This window comes from Cottoperca gobio, chromosome 5, assembly GCF_900634415.1.
Source record: "Cottoperca gobio chromosome 5, fCotGob3.1, whole genome shotgun sequence".
NCBI classification, from domain to species: domain Eukaryota; kingdom Metazoa; phylum Chordata; class Actinopteri; order Perciformes; family Bovichtidae; genus Cottoperca; species Cottoperca gobio.
In genome coordinates, this window is record NC_041359.1 from 4,283,838 (window position 1) to 4,300,142 (window position 16,305).

The 16,305-nt window shown below is 43.3% G+C and overlaps 1 protein-coding gene across 2 annotated transcripts; it reads right to left on the minus strand.

Moving 5' to 3' along the window:
* Positions 1–166: 166 nt before the first annotated feature.
* svbp (small vasohibin binding protein) lies at positions 167–2,040 on the minus strand. Of its 2 annotated transcripts, none has more exons than XM_029432057.1 (3): positions 1,924–2,040; positions 1,248–1,385; positions 167–1,120 (listed from the first exon to the last, which is right to left on the minus strand). In XM_029432057.1, exons 2-3 carry the CDS (start codon positions 1,359–1,361, stop codon positions 1,034–1,036), a joined length of 201 nt encoding a protein of 66 aa, XP_029287917.1. In that variant the 5' UTR covers positions 1,362–1,385; positions 1,924–2,040; the 3' UTR covers positions 167–1,033. The 2 variants fall into 2 exon arrangements, with proteins under 2 accessions (XP_029287917.1, XP_029287916.1); XM_029432056.1 differs by having other exon boundaries at positions 1,834–1,989.
* Between the last annotated feature and the right edge of the window lie 14,265 nt (positions 2,041–16,305).

Sequence of the window (16,305 nt, forward strand, 5' to 3'; positions counted from 1 at the left end):
TAATAATTGTGCACACAGTGTACTCTGATAACTTCACGTTTGCCTGAATTAGTTAAATCACATTGGAAGAACAGGGCCCAGGAGTTACAAAGGAAGATACGATTAGATGTGTACAGTCACAACCATTATCGTCTGTTTGACTTAAAATCAAATAAAAACACACATGTAAAAAAAGGTCACTTTTATTTTTCATTGAATCAAAATTGTATAACTTAACTTAGTAGTGGACGAGACATAAGACATAAATAGAAGTTGTATAGATTGCAAAACCTGTATCAATAAAATGCAATATTATACATGGACAGGCCAGTTGGCACTGCATACAATGTCAATCACACATCAAGTGTTCAAAGTGAGCACCATTAACACTGGCATATTAAGGGCATCGTGTATTTCAAAGCTACATGAAGCGATGTTTATGAACCACTGGAAAACAACGTCTTGTTCTTCTGTTGGTAGTTGGAAGTCTGAAGCACATTAGATGTTTCTCAGAGAAAACTTGTTCCTCCAACAAGCTTTAAACAACTACTAGTGATGGACGGATGATACAAAAGTATTCATAACCTTTGCCCTTCCAGAGCTATCGACACTGGTGCCTCTTGGGTGAGTTAACTTAAAGCTTGTCTAAGTTTGACCTGGTCAAAATCTTAATTTTTACAGTATTGAAAAAAAGAGCACGCACCCTCACTTCAACCATTACATACATTTAAGAAAGATTAATATTTGTTGGAAATGTTGGAGACCTGATGTGTCTGTAGGAAATATGCAACTCTGCTTCCAGCTTTTTGGAAGCTTTTTTTGGACACATTTTACCTACAATGTTTTCTACAATCCGATCGGTCTATTATAACAATACTCTCCGGCATATTCAGGAAGGAGTCAGGAATTTCAGTCAGTAAAACATCAAAGAGCAAAGATTGTCATATTGAACATCAGTGTAAGTGTAAGGGTGTGATTGTGTGTCGTTAATAGTACATAGTGGTTTAGCATGGTGTGAGGTCCTGGTCCAGAAGAAAGAGGAAGGCAGGACTCGTCATTCTCCTTGTGACTGCATCTGTTTACAAAAGGCCTCAAACTGCTGCTGTTCCAACTCGGTCATCACCTTGTTCAAGGCATAAATCTGCAAATAAAAAAAGAGAAAAAACAAAGCCGACACATGATTATACAGGAGTGAGAAGCAATGTGACATTTGGCATACTACTAGAATACAATCTGTGCCAGGTTTAAAAATGGTGATATTAGGTCACCTCTGCTCTCTGTCGCTGTTTTAGCTCTTGCTGTGCAGACTTCTGCTTGGCTCGGTCTCCTCTGGTCGGGGTGGAGTTCAGCTTTGGCTTGTCTTTACGGCAGGCAGGCTCCATGACGACGGATCAACTCCAATCAACCTGGGAGGTTTAATATTTGACAATCTTTAGTTAAGAGTCTTGGTTATCTGTACAAATAAAAACAACTTTGAGATTTAATTTGTTTTTGTTTAAGGTAAAACGGACACACTCCCACGTTTAATAACATAACTTGCATATCGCCAGCAAGTCGTACGTTAGTGTAGTGTTGATGTGTGTTGACTAGGAGATCAACAGTTCAGAAGGTCTTAAATCTTGTTCTATACAGGCCTACAGGCAGCCAACATGTTTTTCTTTCCGTTGAATGTACCGTAACGTTACTTGCAGGATATTTAAGCTAACGTGCCATTAAGTTAACCGTTAGCTAGACAATACAATCACACAGCTAACGTTAGCTATTTATCTAATGATAGCTTACCAGCTATCGTTTACTTTTTATAGAATAATATGCTAACCAACAACAGCATTTTTATTCCAGTTAATATCTTACCTAACCGTGAAATATAAAAGGCAGAAAACAGTGATATAATTTAGATTCACGTTAAGTTAGCCACTAAATTTGCTGTAGCTAGCGACTTGCCGATCAAAACAGCTGTTCCCCAATTGTCACCAATAAACAAATCCGAGTTTCTCAGCAAGTGAAGCGCTTGTTCAAAGGTTCCGGTTGTGTGACATTGGTTCCGTTTTTCCTTTTCTGTCTTTTATGGTGGACAACTAAAAACGTTACTGCGCATTACCGCCATTCAGCGCCTTTGCCTTTAAAATAATACCCATAGAATAGGATTTATAAAAAGGAAAGAAGATAAACAAAAAGATTGATTAATAAAAGGACTAACCTTATCTGCATGTTTCTCCTCAGTTTCATGTTTGTACCAATTTTAACGTCTCCACTACTAGTAATCCTATCTCATGTATTGACATTTCAAACATTTAAAAAGAAAAATCAGCAATCTATGTTTTGTAAATAGAACATAGTTATTTGCTGTTTAACTATTCTCTAGGCCCAATATAAACAGTATTAGGCTACATTTCTAGATTTCCTTGTTTGTTTTTACCACAGTATCAAACACATGTGCTTTACTGACCACACATAGCAAACAATGAATGAATGCTTTTTGAACATTCATCCATTGTGTGTTGCAATATCCTGGAAAGAAATCCCATAAAAGCCTGCATGTTCTTAACTTTACAATAAAGGTACAATAGCAAACATTAATGGGTAAATTAGTTTAAACAATGAGCAAACTTTGGTTTATCTTAGAAAAGCAATGACAACTGTACACAGTAAACTCTGTGGACTCTACGCAACTAAGGCGTTATTTTTGGGAAAGAATGTTGCCGCTAAGTCAAACTTCATTGCTGGGAGCACTGCACATGGAATTCCACTCACCTCCATTGTATTAAGGAGGTGGCACAAATCTCAGAGGTAAATCGCTCAAAACCAATCGATTCAAACTACGATTTGCATGGCTTAATACGAGGTGTAACTTTGTACCATTGTATCAAATGTGGACAGGTTTGACATTCCATGTAAGATAATAAACAATGCTTTCAATATTTATACAAGCCGATAATATGTATCTGAACATGCTAAATGTGATGTATAAAAACTGGACAAAACAGCAGGATAAAATACTGCCAACAAAAGCATCGCCAGGAAAGAGTGAAACTGTACCGTGGATACTACTTCATGTCTACTCCTCTCCAAATAGGTCTGACCACAAGATGTCGCTCTTGTCTAACAGTGCAGTTCTATTCATTAGCGCGTGCATGAGTTGGCATTAACACAAATATTTCGGGCATGTGACATCATTCAACACTGACCTGATGTGTGTATCTGACTGAGGTGGTACATTTGGAAAGAAGAGTTTGAAAGGAGAGCCAACAATGAATTGGTCCTGATGTTAATATTCGGTTTGATATACTATACCTAGGTCTACTACCTGCAAACATGACTTTAGTTAGACATAAATAATATTATTATAGAAAACTATAACAAAAAAATGTTTACAGCCCAAACTGCCTATATTTGTAAATAATAAATTAAATAATTTGCCATTTCAATGAAATCAATACATTTGAAATTTCATTTAGAATGTTTTTACAGCTGTTAAGTTGTCTTCATTAAAGTCTTTTTACAACATCTTCATCAACATTTTCCCGCTTTTCTTTATTTAGTTTTTCCTGTTTGTTCATATGTTTTATTTTGCTTTGTACTTTTTCTTATCTTTTACAATTTGTTTTTGTATAATTTCAAAAATATATTGTAATGATGAGCAAAGTCTGTGGTGTGGCAATAACTGGTCCTGTTGAAGCCTTTAGTGTCACTAAGCCTGATCCTCTTACACCTGTTCATGAACATTTAGATAATTCAACAGTGTTTCGGACACACGCACACACACACACACACACACACACACACACACACACACACACACACACACACACACACACACACACGTACTGACTCCCCTCAGGGCACCTCTTCAGTGCATAAATCAGCTGGGTGAGGAGTGAGCCTGACTCCAGCTGAGGGGAGGTCCAGAACACATTTATCACCTCAGAAACAAAAACAGTCATTACGAAGGGACAGAATCACTAAACACTCTCACATATGAAACGAGGAAATCGTCCTCTCAGACCCAACTGCCCGACATCACTGGTAGTCTCTAGTGTTGTTGTGAACCCGAGTCAGAATGTGTGCCCTCTGGCAGTGCTACGCCATAGAGATTTATCGCACGGCATACCAACGGTTTACCTGGATTTATCCTCCAACTACAGGAGAGCAAAATAATATCCTGCCAAGAACTACTTCTACTGAATGCTGCAGACAACAGACCTGCTGCTCCATATGCACAGAAGCATAAAGGAAAAACACTTTTATAAAGCTTGGGAATCAGCAGCAGGTCCCTCAACGTACAAACATTGCCTTTTGGTGAAAACACTTTCAGAAGTTACATTTCCAGGAATTTAAGTAATAATGTAAAACTTTTTGTCAGTTTTTGTGTAGCTCTCTGTCAGCAGTTGTTATAACACACTAGTTATTCAGCCTTGAAAAAAGTTCATGAGATTTACTGACACCAACCCCCAGAGTTCTACAGTTGGAGGAGGATGCAAATGATCTCATGTAGCAAAGTTCATCTAAAGGAAAAAAAACAAACTGGGCAGTTAAGAAGTCATCATAGGTGTCATAGAAGTGCGCCACCCAGAGACATTCTGCTGAAAGACGTCACAGTGCTGACCACGCTGTTTGATTGACAAGCAATTTCTGGGAAGAGCAAAGCACAAACACCCACAGTGATGACTGAACCAAACTTAGCAGCAAATCACAGGAAAATATGTTTCAGGTGCAACAAGGGACCACAGGGCGCCTTAATCAAGCTGCTGAGTTGTCATTTATATTGTGCAGATGGTGTTAAAATAGCTTGGAAGTGTCAGACATGCACATGTTTTGTATTTCTCAAAAACATGAATTATTTGTAACTGAATACACAAGCTAAAGCTGAGAACAAAAAACACACTTAGTTAAACGTAGAGTATGGTACAGTACATGCTATACATGAAAATAAGTGCAAGCATTCAAGGTTGATTTCATCTTATAAAAAACAATTTTTTCTTTTGTCGGATCTTAATTTGAGTAATTGCTGGGATATCAGAGCTTACAGTGAAGGCCATGAAGACCAGAAGATCTTACAGGTTAGAACAAGTTCCTCCAGATAATCTAAACCACTTTATTTGGAAATAAAGAAGAAAGTGGATATACTCAAAATGTTCATTTATTGCACAGGAAATCTGTGTGTATGCGCACAACTACATCAAGTATGCAAGGTCAAAGGTGAACCAGGATAATGGTCTGAAAATTAGATAAATGTTAACAGTTAGGAAATCATTTGACCATAAAGCTATGTTTTCTATTTCTAAGTGCCATTTTTCGAATTAAGCTTAGGGAAAAGAAACATTCCCCACACTTTACTTTTCCGCCTCCTCTGAGGGTTTTCACTGAATAAAGTGTAAGCCCTATTTCCAGAGCTTGTTTGTTTTGCTGCATTTTCAAAACATAAGGGTGGCACAGATTGATGGTGCGAGCTGATGACATGCCTCTGCTCTCATAAACAATTTTCTGTATAAATCGTAGCGCCACAGTTCACCACACATTCATCCAACACTCTGACATGCCTCCATTTGATATCGTACATTCTGACACATATTTTATTAGACCCATCTCACACAGAGTGACATGTAATAAATACATACGATTGTTGTTGTTGCACTGTGTAAAGTTGCGTTCAAGAGCAGTGTGTAGGATCTGATGGTATATAACAGTGAGGTTGCAGAAACGGGTTATGATTTGGGGGCTTGGTGTGAGCCAAGTACGCTGTACTGCTTCATTAGTTCAAGAGTCAAGTCCAACCCTAAGCAGTGAAAAACAATGTAAAAAACGGTTTGTTTAATGTTTTTATGTGAGAAAGGTTACATCAAATCTGTGTGGAGTGATGAGGTGGCTGTTTTATTTTTTTTCTCTTCAGCCAATCAGAAGCTTCAGTGCACGTTGAAGTCACATGCTTCATGTGCATCTTCATTTATTCCCTCAATCTGTTTCTTATTGCACTTTTGACGCATTTTTCCAACTTTTCCACCTCAGCCATGCATTACATTCTTTTGCCATTTTCACCCAAGTCTTTTTAATGCTGCACATAAAAGCAGGTGGATGGACCTTGACCTTGATACCCCCCCTTTGTATAGTCCAGTCCACTGAGGAGTAGTCATGATTCACCACCAAAGGACCAAACACGTGCAAAAAACAAAGTTACACATAACTTCATTATATTAACCAGTTGCAAAGGCAACCTTTCAGTTTTAAAGGTTCTCCATCTGTTGTCAGATGTAGAGCAGAGGGAAGGAGTGGAAGACAGAGGAGGAAAAGTGAAAAGGTTAAGAAGTAAGGGAAGAGAAGATGGAGAGATGGTTAAAGTTTAATAGAGTGGCAGAGAGGGCTGGGGAGGGGAGGGATGAGGTGTGGAGAGACGGGCCAAGGAGACGGCAGTGGCACAAGTGTGTGTTAGGAGCCTTGTTCTTCTAAATTAAACTCTCTCTCCAGGGGGAAGCGCAGCTCTGACTGCTCTTTCACACCACCGGCCCTGAACACACAAACTCACCACAACCTCCTAACCCGGCTCGCCAGTCCACTGCCAAAAAACACACACACATACACAGCGTGCACACACGTAAGCACGCTGTGTACAAATCCCCATAGACGTGTACATAATGCATACACACAAAGTCTTTCAGAACTAAAAATAAACAACCACGGTGACTGTGCCTAAAATAACTGGACAAGCACACAAACACATGCACACACATGCGATTACTGTACACGCATACACAAAAGCCTTCACGAATGCACACACGCTCTGTTGCTCTCTTCACACCTGAACCCCGATAGACCTGCAGCCGCCAAAGCAAACAGCAACCAGCAACCAGCAGGGAAAAAAGGAAAAAGAAATGGACAGGATATGACCTGACAAGCAGGGGTCACACACACACACACACACACACACACACACACACACACACACACACACACACACACACACACACACGTACACACACACACACACTCTGAACCCTGTCAGCTTGTATTTGAGGTTTCTCTTCTGAAGCTGGAGAGGTTTTCAGATTGTATGCCTTCTTAATACCACTCTGCTACACATATACAGCTACAGGTAGCTGCCTGGTCCAGCGGAGGATGGAGAGAGATGAGTGCCTTGCCCAAGGGCACCTCAACAGTATCTGTAGGGTGTTTGGTGAAGAGATGGGAGGAATTACGGTAAATAAACTTCATGTCTTTCATTGGGAAATTGTACAAAAAAGAAAGCGGACGTTGTTGATGTGGTTACTATTCCTGAGAACAAACATCCCACCAAGTATTTAATAGGTTGTGACATGCAGAGCAGTTTCGGGGCAAGTCTCAAGTCTATTGGAACAAATCCCAAATCAAGTCTCAAGACCTTAAGACAGAGTCCAAGTCAAGTCACAAGTCAAGTCTTGAGTCCTTGAAGCCACGTCCACGTGAAATCCTTTAGGTCAAGTCCAAGTGAAGTTCTCGACTCGTCTTGAGTCCTTGAGGTGAAGTCAAATCAAATCAAAAGTTTTGTAAGCAAATCACAAGTCATTTCCGTTTTTCAGTCCTTATTACTGCTTCTTTAAAATTAAATGGCATTTTACAATTTTTATTTCATAGATTTTGATGTATCGGCCTAATAATCAAATATTCAGGATGTGTGGCTATGACCTGCCTGGTCTTATCTTTCTTTGTCTGGGATTTTACCACATCAAAACTTCTAGTCTTTGGGGATTCAACTCTCAACTAAACCAATTATCACAGCAATAAAGTCCAAGTCGATTTTTGTGACTCATGTCGAGTCCATTTGATTTTCAAGCCTGCAGCTCTGGTGATATGCCAAGTCAGTGTGGTATGGTACAGTAGATTGATTTGAAAACAGTTTGAACTGATACCACAGATTCAAATTTCAAGTTACATAAAATGATGGTGGTACGGGGATTACCCATTGTCCCAACTTCCCATTATTCCGAAAGAGCATTTGTCCAACGGCCTGTTATCCGGCCAAAAGCCAATTTCTCTAAAAATACACACGTTCCCTGCAACAAACAGAAGCAAATTATTATGCAAAATGACATTGGACTTTCCCAATTTGTATTCCTTACTGGCAAAGGCATGACCCGCCCTACTCTGCCTCTGATTGGCTAGTACTTGTGCCTTTGTTGGATGGGTTGGTTAGTTTTAGGCATGAGGACTGAGATTGGTTAGGGTTAGGGTAAGAAAGTGAGGGTATGCCAACCAGTGGCAGTGTAGGGTATAAAGTATAAAGTATATTGTGGGAAGGTCTGATGTCATTCTGCATAATTACTAGGCATGTGCTTCTGTTTGTTGGTCGGAACAATTGCCATTTGTTTTCTGGAGAACGTGCTGACGGACAAATGGACTTTTGGGACGTTGGGGTTTTGGAATAATGAGCCGTCTGAACAATGGCATAAACAACTTCAGACATCAAGAAAAATTGAATTTGAGTATTGTTAAGATTTTCTCTGCTGTGAATGATGTGTAAAAAGTCATCATCTATTCCTTGTCTTGCGTTGGTTGGGATGCCTCCTCCTGTTATGTCTTTACAACTTCACCCTCCTCCTCCATGTCTGCCCAAATCACGTTACCTTGCGGGGCAGCTTTGATCAAGCAAGATCACACGATTGATATTATTTATTTCTTTAAAGCAGACCTACCTCAAATATTAATATTTCTCACAGTATAGTAAAAAGAGAGATTCAGTCTCAATCTCTCTTCTATAAACGGACACAGCCCTGCCTCCAACGGCTCAGCCATCAGAGGCAGAGTAGAGCAGGTCATGCCTTTGCCAACCCATGAAAAATAATTGCAAACGGTATAGTCAAATCTCTACCGGTGTACACATGTCTACCATGGCGTGGTATATACTGTCATATCACCCAACTCTATTTCAAAGGTAATAGCGACTCCTTGCAAACACAAACAAAGTCTTTATGTCTGCTAAATCCCAAAACATCTGTGTTCAGCAACCAGCTTCGGGCCGCCCCCCTCTAAGCATCAGGATCCTCCTGGAGCCTGAGGGACTTTAGACTTTAATCTCCTGTCTCCTCTTCCAGCCTCTCACATAACAAAGCAGACACACTCTGTTTGTGTTGTAACTGCTCTCATGTACACTTACACACTGTGCTTTTGTAAATTGCTTTCTCCTTTTAACAAATGGAAAAATGGGGCAGGGGCAAAAAAACTAAGAAAAAGGGCACCAGCTTAATGATTGATTAATCTATCTATTCATTATTGAATCTATGCAACATGGCGTTCAGTTAATATCAGAGTTGAGACTCAGGTAGGCAGAATGATTCGGACTCTTCTCGTAGCAGGCTTGGCATGAGAGCATTATGTTGAGAAAACAGCCCATGACACACTGAGCTACTTAAGTGGAATCAGTCAACAGGCAATATCAGCTGGTTAGAAGATGATTAGTTTGACTGCTGTTTTTATGCTTTTAACCAGAAATAAAATCCGTTCCACTAGCTTCTGTAATTCAATACAACCTCTCATTGAACATTTCTTTCATCAGTTTTTCTGAACAAATGCATGTTCTTGTGAAGTTAAACAATGATTTTGTGAAGTATTTTCTTATCCATAAAAGCTCTCTTCTTCAATCTCCTAGTGATGATGCAATCATCGGTGTTGTGTGACTATGTTGTGGGTGTGTGTGTAGTCCCTCCAGATGTGTTACCTGTGTTAAAAGCACCTACCTCCCTGAACACATAGAATGGTCTTACGTGAGCCTCAATCTGGAAAAACGGGTACTTCTAGCTTTATATGTTTTAGTATGGATAGGTATCTATAAGAGTACTGAAAAGTATTATTTCAATTATAATTAACATATTTATTGATCCTCTCTGGGAACCATCACCTTATCGTGGTGGAGAGGTTTGTGTGTCCCTATGAACCTGAGAGCTGTGTTGTCTGGAGCCTAGTGCTCCTGGTAGGGACTCCCAAGGCAAATTGGTCTCAGGTGAGGGGCCAGACTAAGAATGGTTCAAAAACGACTTCATGAAAGAAAGGAAAAGGAAAGGAGAGACCCTGCCCGGAGGAAGCCCGGGGCCCCCGTCTGGAGCCAGGCCCAGAGGGAGGGCCCGACAGCGAGCGCCTGGCACAGCCCGAAGAAGCTACGTGGTGCCTCCCATCCATCCATCCTGTGGGCCCACCACTCATGGGAAAAACCTGCTGGGGTCGGGTGCGCTGTCACATGGGTGGCAGTGATGGTCAGGGACCTCGACGGACCAGACCCGGGCAGCAGAGGCTGGCTCTGGGGATGTGGAATGTAAACCTCTTTGTGGGGGAAGGAGCCGGAACTAGTGCGGGAGGTGGAGCGCTACCAGTTGGATCTGATGGGGCTTACCTCCACGCACAGTCTTGGCTCTGGAACCGTACTCCTGGATAGGGGTTGGACTCTATTCTTCTCCGGAGTTGCCCAAGGTGTGAGGCGTCGGGCCGGGGTGGGGATACTCACTAGCCCCCGGCTGAGCACCGCTATGTTGGAGTTTATCCCGGTGGACGAGAGGGTCGCCTCCCTACGCCTTCGGGTTATGGGGGGGAAAACTCTGACTGTTGTTTGTGCCTATGCCCCAAACCGCAGTTCTGAGTATTCGGCCTTCTTGGAGACCCTGAATGGAGCCCTGCAGGGGGCTCCAGTAGGGGACTCCGTAGTCTTGCTGGGAGACTTCAACGCACACGTGGGAAACGATGGAGACACCTGGAGAGGCGTGATTGGGAGGAAGGGCCTCCCTGATCTAAACCCGAACGGTCGTTTGTTATTGGACTTCTGTGCTAGCCATGGAATGGCCATAACAAACACCATGTTCGAACATAAGGATGCTCATAAGTGCACGTGGTACCAGAGCACCCTAGGCCAAAGGTCAATGATCGATTTCGTAATCGTATCATCTGATCTGAGGCCGCATGTTTTGGACACTCGGGTGAAGAGAGGGGCGGAGCTGTCGACTGATCACCATCTGGTGGTGAGTTGGATCAAGGGGTGGGGGAAGACTCTGGACAGACCTGGTAAACCCAAACGGGTAGTGCGGGTGAACTTGGAACGTCTGGAGGAAGCCCCTGTCCTGGGGATCTTTAACGCACACCTCCGGCGGAGCTTTTCAGCCATCCCTGTGGAGGTTGGGGGCATTGAACCTGAGTGGGCGATGTTCAAAACCTCTATTGCTGAAGCTGCGGTGATGAGCTGTGGTCTCAAGGTCTTAGGTGCCTCAAGGGGCGGTAACCCTCGAACACCGTGGTGGACCCCGGTGGTCAGGGAAGCCGTCCGACTGAAGAAGGAGTCCTTCCGGGTTATGTTATCCGGGAGGACTCCGGAAACAGTTGCAGGGTATCGAAGGACTAGAAGGGCGGCAGCTTCTGCCGTGTCAGAGGCAAAGCAGCGGGTGTGGGAGAAGTTCGGAGAAGCTATGGAGAAGGACTTTCGGTCGGCACCAAGGTGCTTCTGGAAAACCATCCGGCACCTCAGGAGGGGGAAGCGAGGAACCATCCAAGCTGTGTACAGCAAGGGTGGGACCCTGCTGACTTCAACTGAGAAGGTTATCGGCCGGTGGAAGGAAGCACTTTGAGGAACTCCTGAATCCGACTAACACGCCCTCTATGGTTGAGGCAGAGCTGGAAGCTGATGGGGGATCATCGTCAATTTCCCTGATGGAAGTCACTGAGGTAGTCAAACAACTCCACAGTGGCAAAGCTGCAGGGGTTGATGAGATCCGTCCAGAAATGCTGAAGGCTTTGGGTGTTGAGGGGCTGTCTTGGTTGACACGCCTCGTAACATTGCGTGGAAGTCTGGGACAGTGCCTAGGGGTTGGCAGACCGGGGTGGTGGTTCCCCTATTTAAAAAGGGGGACCAGAGAGTGTGTGCCAACTACAGGGGTATCACACTTCTCAGCCTCCCTGGTAAAGTCTACTCCAAGGTACTGGAAAGGAGGGTTCGGCCGGTAGTCGAACCTCTGATTGAAGAGGAACAATGCGGATTCCGTCCTGGTCGTGGAACAACAGACCAACTCTTCACTCTCGCAAGGATCCTGGAGGGGGCCTGGGAGTACGCCCATCCGGTCTACATGTGTTTTGTGGATCTGGAGAAGGCGTATGACCGGGTCCCCCGGGTGATACTGTGGGAGGTGCTGCGGGAGTATGGGGTGAGGGGGTCACTTTTGAGGGCCATCCAATCCCTGTACGCCCAAAGCGAGAGTTGTGTCCGGATACTCGGCAGTAAGTCGGACTCGTTTCCAGTGAATGTTAGCCTCCGCCAGGGCTGCGCTTTATCACCAATCCTGTTCGTGATTTTCATGGATAGGATATCGAGGCGTAGTCGTGGAGGAGAGGGATTGCAGTTCGGTGACATGAGGATCTCATCGCTGCTCTTTGCAGATGATGTGGTCCTTATGGCATCATCGGTCTGTGACCTTCAACAGTCACTGGATCGGTTTCACAGCCGAGTGTGAAGCGGTTGGGATGAGGATCAGCACCTCCAAATCTGAGGCCATGGCTCTCAGCAGGAAACCGGTGGATTGCCTACTCCGGGTAGGGAATGAGCCATTACCCCAAGTGAAGAGTTCAAGTACCTCGGGGTCTTGTTTGCGAGTGAGGGGACAATGGAGCGAGAGATTGGCCGGAGAATCGGAGCAGCGGGGGCGGTATTACAGTCACTTTACCGCACCGTTGTGACGAAAAGAGAGCTGAGCCAGAAGGCAAAGCTCTCAATATACCGCTCGATCTTCGTTCCTACCCTCACCTATGGTCATGAAGGCTGGGTCATGACCGAAAGAAAGGAAAGGAGCCAGTTGAGGTGGTTCGGGCATCTAGTAAGGATGCCACCTGGGCGCCTCCCTAGGGAGGTGTTCCAGGCACGTCCAGCTGGGAGGAGACCCCGGGGAAGACCCAGGACTCGGTGGAGAGATTATATCTCCTCTCTGGCCTGGGAACGCCTCAGGATCCCCCAGTCGGAGCTGGAGGATGTGGCCCGGAGAAGGGAAGATTGGGGTTCCTTACTGGAGCTGCTGCCCCCGCGACCCGATCCCGGATAAGCGGTAGACGATGGATGGATGGATGGATATTTATTGATAAAATCCCATCCCCACTTTATAATGGGCATTAAAGTAAAATATATTTCAACCTTGTGTGTTTCCCACCAATGTTGCCATTGTGACTCTGGGTCATGTTCACTTTATTGTGTTCCTTTATATGGGATAGTGCACGGAAATGACCCCTCTAAAGCAGGGGTGGGGAACTTTTTTTATGTCAAGGGCCATTTCTTATTTAACAACATCCTTCGAGGGCCATACTAATTATTGAATTCATAACCTCTGCAAATCTTTTTTAAGGCGCAGCCCATTCATTTCACTTTTCTTATATGCTGTGCAAAAAAGCCACTTTTTTTTATCCATGTATCTTTCTGTTTTATCAGAAATCCTTTATTAGTCCCACAACGGGGAAATGTATCTTGTCACAGCAAAAGAACATATGAAGTAAAAAGGCAGTACACAATAATTAAATAGGATAAAAAATAATATAAGTACCAAGTGGTTGATAGAAAATAAAGTGAATATTGCACATGGCAGATAATTGCACAAATTATAAAAAGTGAGTATTGTAAATGGCAGTGAATATTGCACAGCAGCATACCCTCCCGTTTTTTTTATTCCCCATAGTCTATTCTCTTCATTTCATAGCTTTCCTCTTGGTTGCGCTGCTTTCAGCCTAAGATCGAGATTTGGAGGGCTGGCCTTTATGTTAGAGCTTTTATCCAATCATATTTCAGCCATAATGTGTTGCCAGGGTGCAAGAAATCTGCCTTGAGGCCTTCAGAATCAACAGTGCGGGCGCCTGTCGCTTAAAGTGAACGGAGACAAAACTGTGGCATTAACCAATCAGATTTCGAGTTGGCGACGCCGGGGCCAGCTAGCAGGCGTACGATAACGTCAGCACGTGCACACCTTTTGATTGGATACGCACTATTGAGAGGCAGAGCTATGCAGAGCTAGCAAACTGAACTTGAACGAGCTAATTTACATTTCTACAAACTGTTTTTTTTCAACCCACAATGGCTGAAGGAGGACAAGAGATCGATTTGGTCACAGATATAATTACAACGCCATTTTCAATACAAACTTACAAACTTACTCTACAGAAGAGAATGGCCAACAACGATGCTAGCGAGCCTATCACAGGGTTTGTCCGCCACTTTCAAATCACTAACTACGAGCGGTACCGGTACGCACAAATGTATCAACGTCATCCCGCTGAACACTATCTCTGCACTCAACACTGAATATAATTAATCTACAGCACAAGTTGTTTTTTTATGCTATTGTGCCAGACAAAATTTTCAAGGGTATATATAAATATTTATCATTACAATGTCATGTCATGCGATTTGGTGTTTGGAGCCACACTGGGTTTGGAAACTTGAGTTGTCTAACCGAGGCAGCAACGAGACACCAAAGCAAGGCTGGGCACTTACAAGCAACGGTGCTTTTGAAAACCTTTGGGACACCCGAGTGGATCTACAGCTCAACGAACAAGTGCACAGGGAAACGGAGCTCCACAACGAAAGGGTGAACAAAAATAGGGAAATGTGGATTTATTGATTATAAATGCTTCAGAAATATTAATATAACTCTGTTGTACTTGACTATGTTAAGGTGATGCAACGCCCGGTTATACTGCGTTTCTGTCTAAATGTATAGTTTCTAGAGCCATGGCGTCATAAAGATGGTATTAAGAGGTGGAATAATTCAGGTAGGACTGTGTAGGACATCACTGAAGGCCTAGGTAGGAAATGCACGGCCCGCCACTGTCCGCCACTAAACACACAGAAGAAGAAAACAGGAACAATAACACAGAAGACGAAAACATATGGATGAGAGTCACAGTTAACGGGAGATAGATAGAGACGCAGTTGTACCTGCCAAAAAAGTTAAAACTTTATGCAAGTACCTGCCAAATGGGAGGAGACCTTCCCTTATTTAATAAAAGCAGAGTCGGGAAAACTAAAAACTAGGCACAAAAACATACACTGTCAATGACTTCATGTGTGACAAGAACTGTTTCAGAGGCAAACCAAGTGACCAAAGCTGAGTTAAAGATGTTGATGCTTTGCGATTAAAAATAATGTAGCCTTCAGCTTCTGCAATGATTTCAGTCGCAGTGTAATGTGTGCAATGTTTCCCGACTCTGCCTTCGCAAGGAAGTCCTTGTCAGGGAAAACAAAAGCCACACAACTCATCAATCATCAAATAAATTGATGATAATAACTAATAAATCAAATACATAAATCTTATAAACATGTCTGTACAAGTAATACATACTTTAAATAAACATGTATTTCCTGAATGTATATACCCTAACCCTTATTTGTTTACGTTTACATTATATGGGTGCTGGTGGCTAAGAGCTGTTAAGGTATGGACGGAGTCCACCAGAAGATTTCCCTTATTTTGAAATTCCAATGTTGACAGGTATGCACAGCAGTGGTGGAATAGTCTGTTCTTGGTGTGGTGGTTTACCTATCTATCTTTCCATGTTTGTATGTTACGCTTTTTGACATGACGTGACCACGTGATGGCACGTTCCGCTTGTGTTGTGTTCAAGGACCCTGACCTTGGCTAGGAAAAACAGTAAATCGCCCGTCTATTGCTGCTCTAAAGGGTTGCACGATGAATTTGAGCGGCCATGAGATAATTAATGGGAGAGCAAAGAAAAAAAACATTTTATTGCGTAGCCTGTAGGCTGATGATGGTGATCATCAACCCTATCGGCCACCATGGATATTTATTTTGCGCAACAACTGTGTTATCAGCCTTTAAATGTGAAATATGAGTTCTAAAAAGTATTCGCTCCTTACACAGCTGCTGAGCGTCCATGGACAAGCTGGTTCAGCAGCACTACCTCACACAGTTACTAATGTACTTCTAATTGCCATCACTCACCTCATACACCCCCCTTCTTCCCCTATCACCCCCTTCACCCTCACACCTCAGCTGTGAATAGAGGGGTGAGAGTTGGGAACAGGAAGGAGTGTGGAGGAGTGAGAGGGCTGAGGCTGATGAAGGTGATGGTCCTGCTATAGGAGGACAGAGGGGAACAGTGTCTGCTGTAAGTCCACGTGAGAGAGACAGCAGGGTCAGTGTGTTTGGCCTGGACGGGTCTCCTCTCTCTCTCTCTCTCTCTCTCTCTCTCTCTCTCTCTCTCTCTCTCCATCGCGCTCTCTCTGTCTCTCTCTGTCTCTCTCTGTCTCTCTCTGTCTCTCTCTGTCTCTGTCCCAGGAGCTGCTTCTCATTAAGCCTATTTCTTTTGGCCGACACACAGTGGCACTTA

Bases quoted from the DNA above. Each gene is read 5' to 3' on its own strand.
- svbp (XM_029432057.1), bottom strand. From the start codon at position 1,361: ATGGAGCCTGCCTGCCGTAAAGACAAGCCAAAGCTGAACTCCACCCCG. The intron at 1,121-1,247 runs GTGACCTAATAT...TTTTATTTGCAG, and splicing joins AACAGCGACAGAGAGCAGAG to ATTTATGCCTTGAACAAGGT.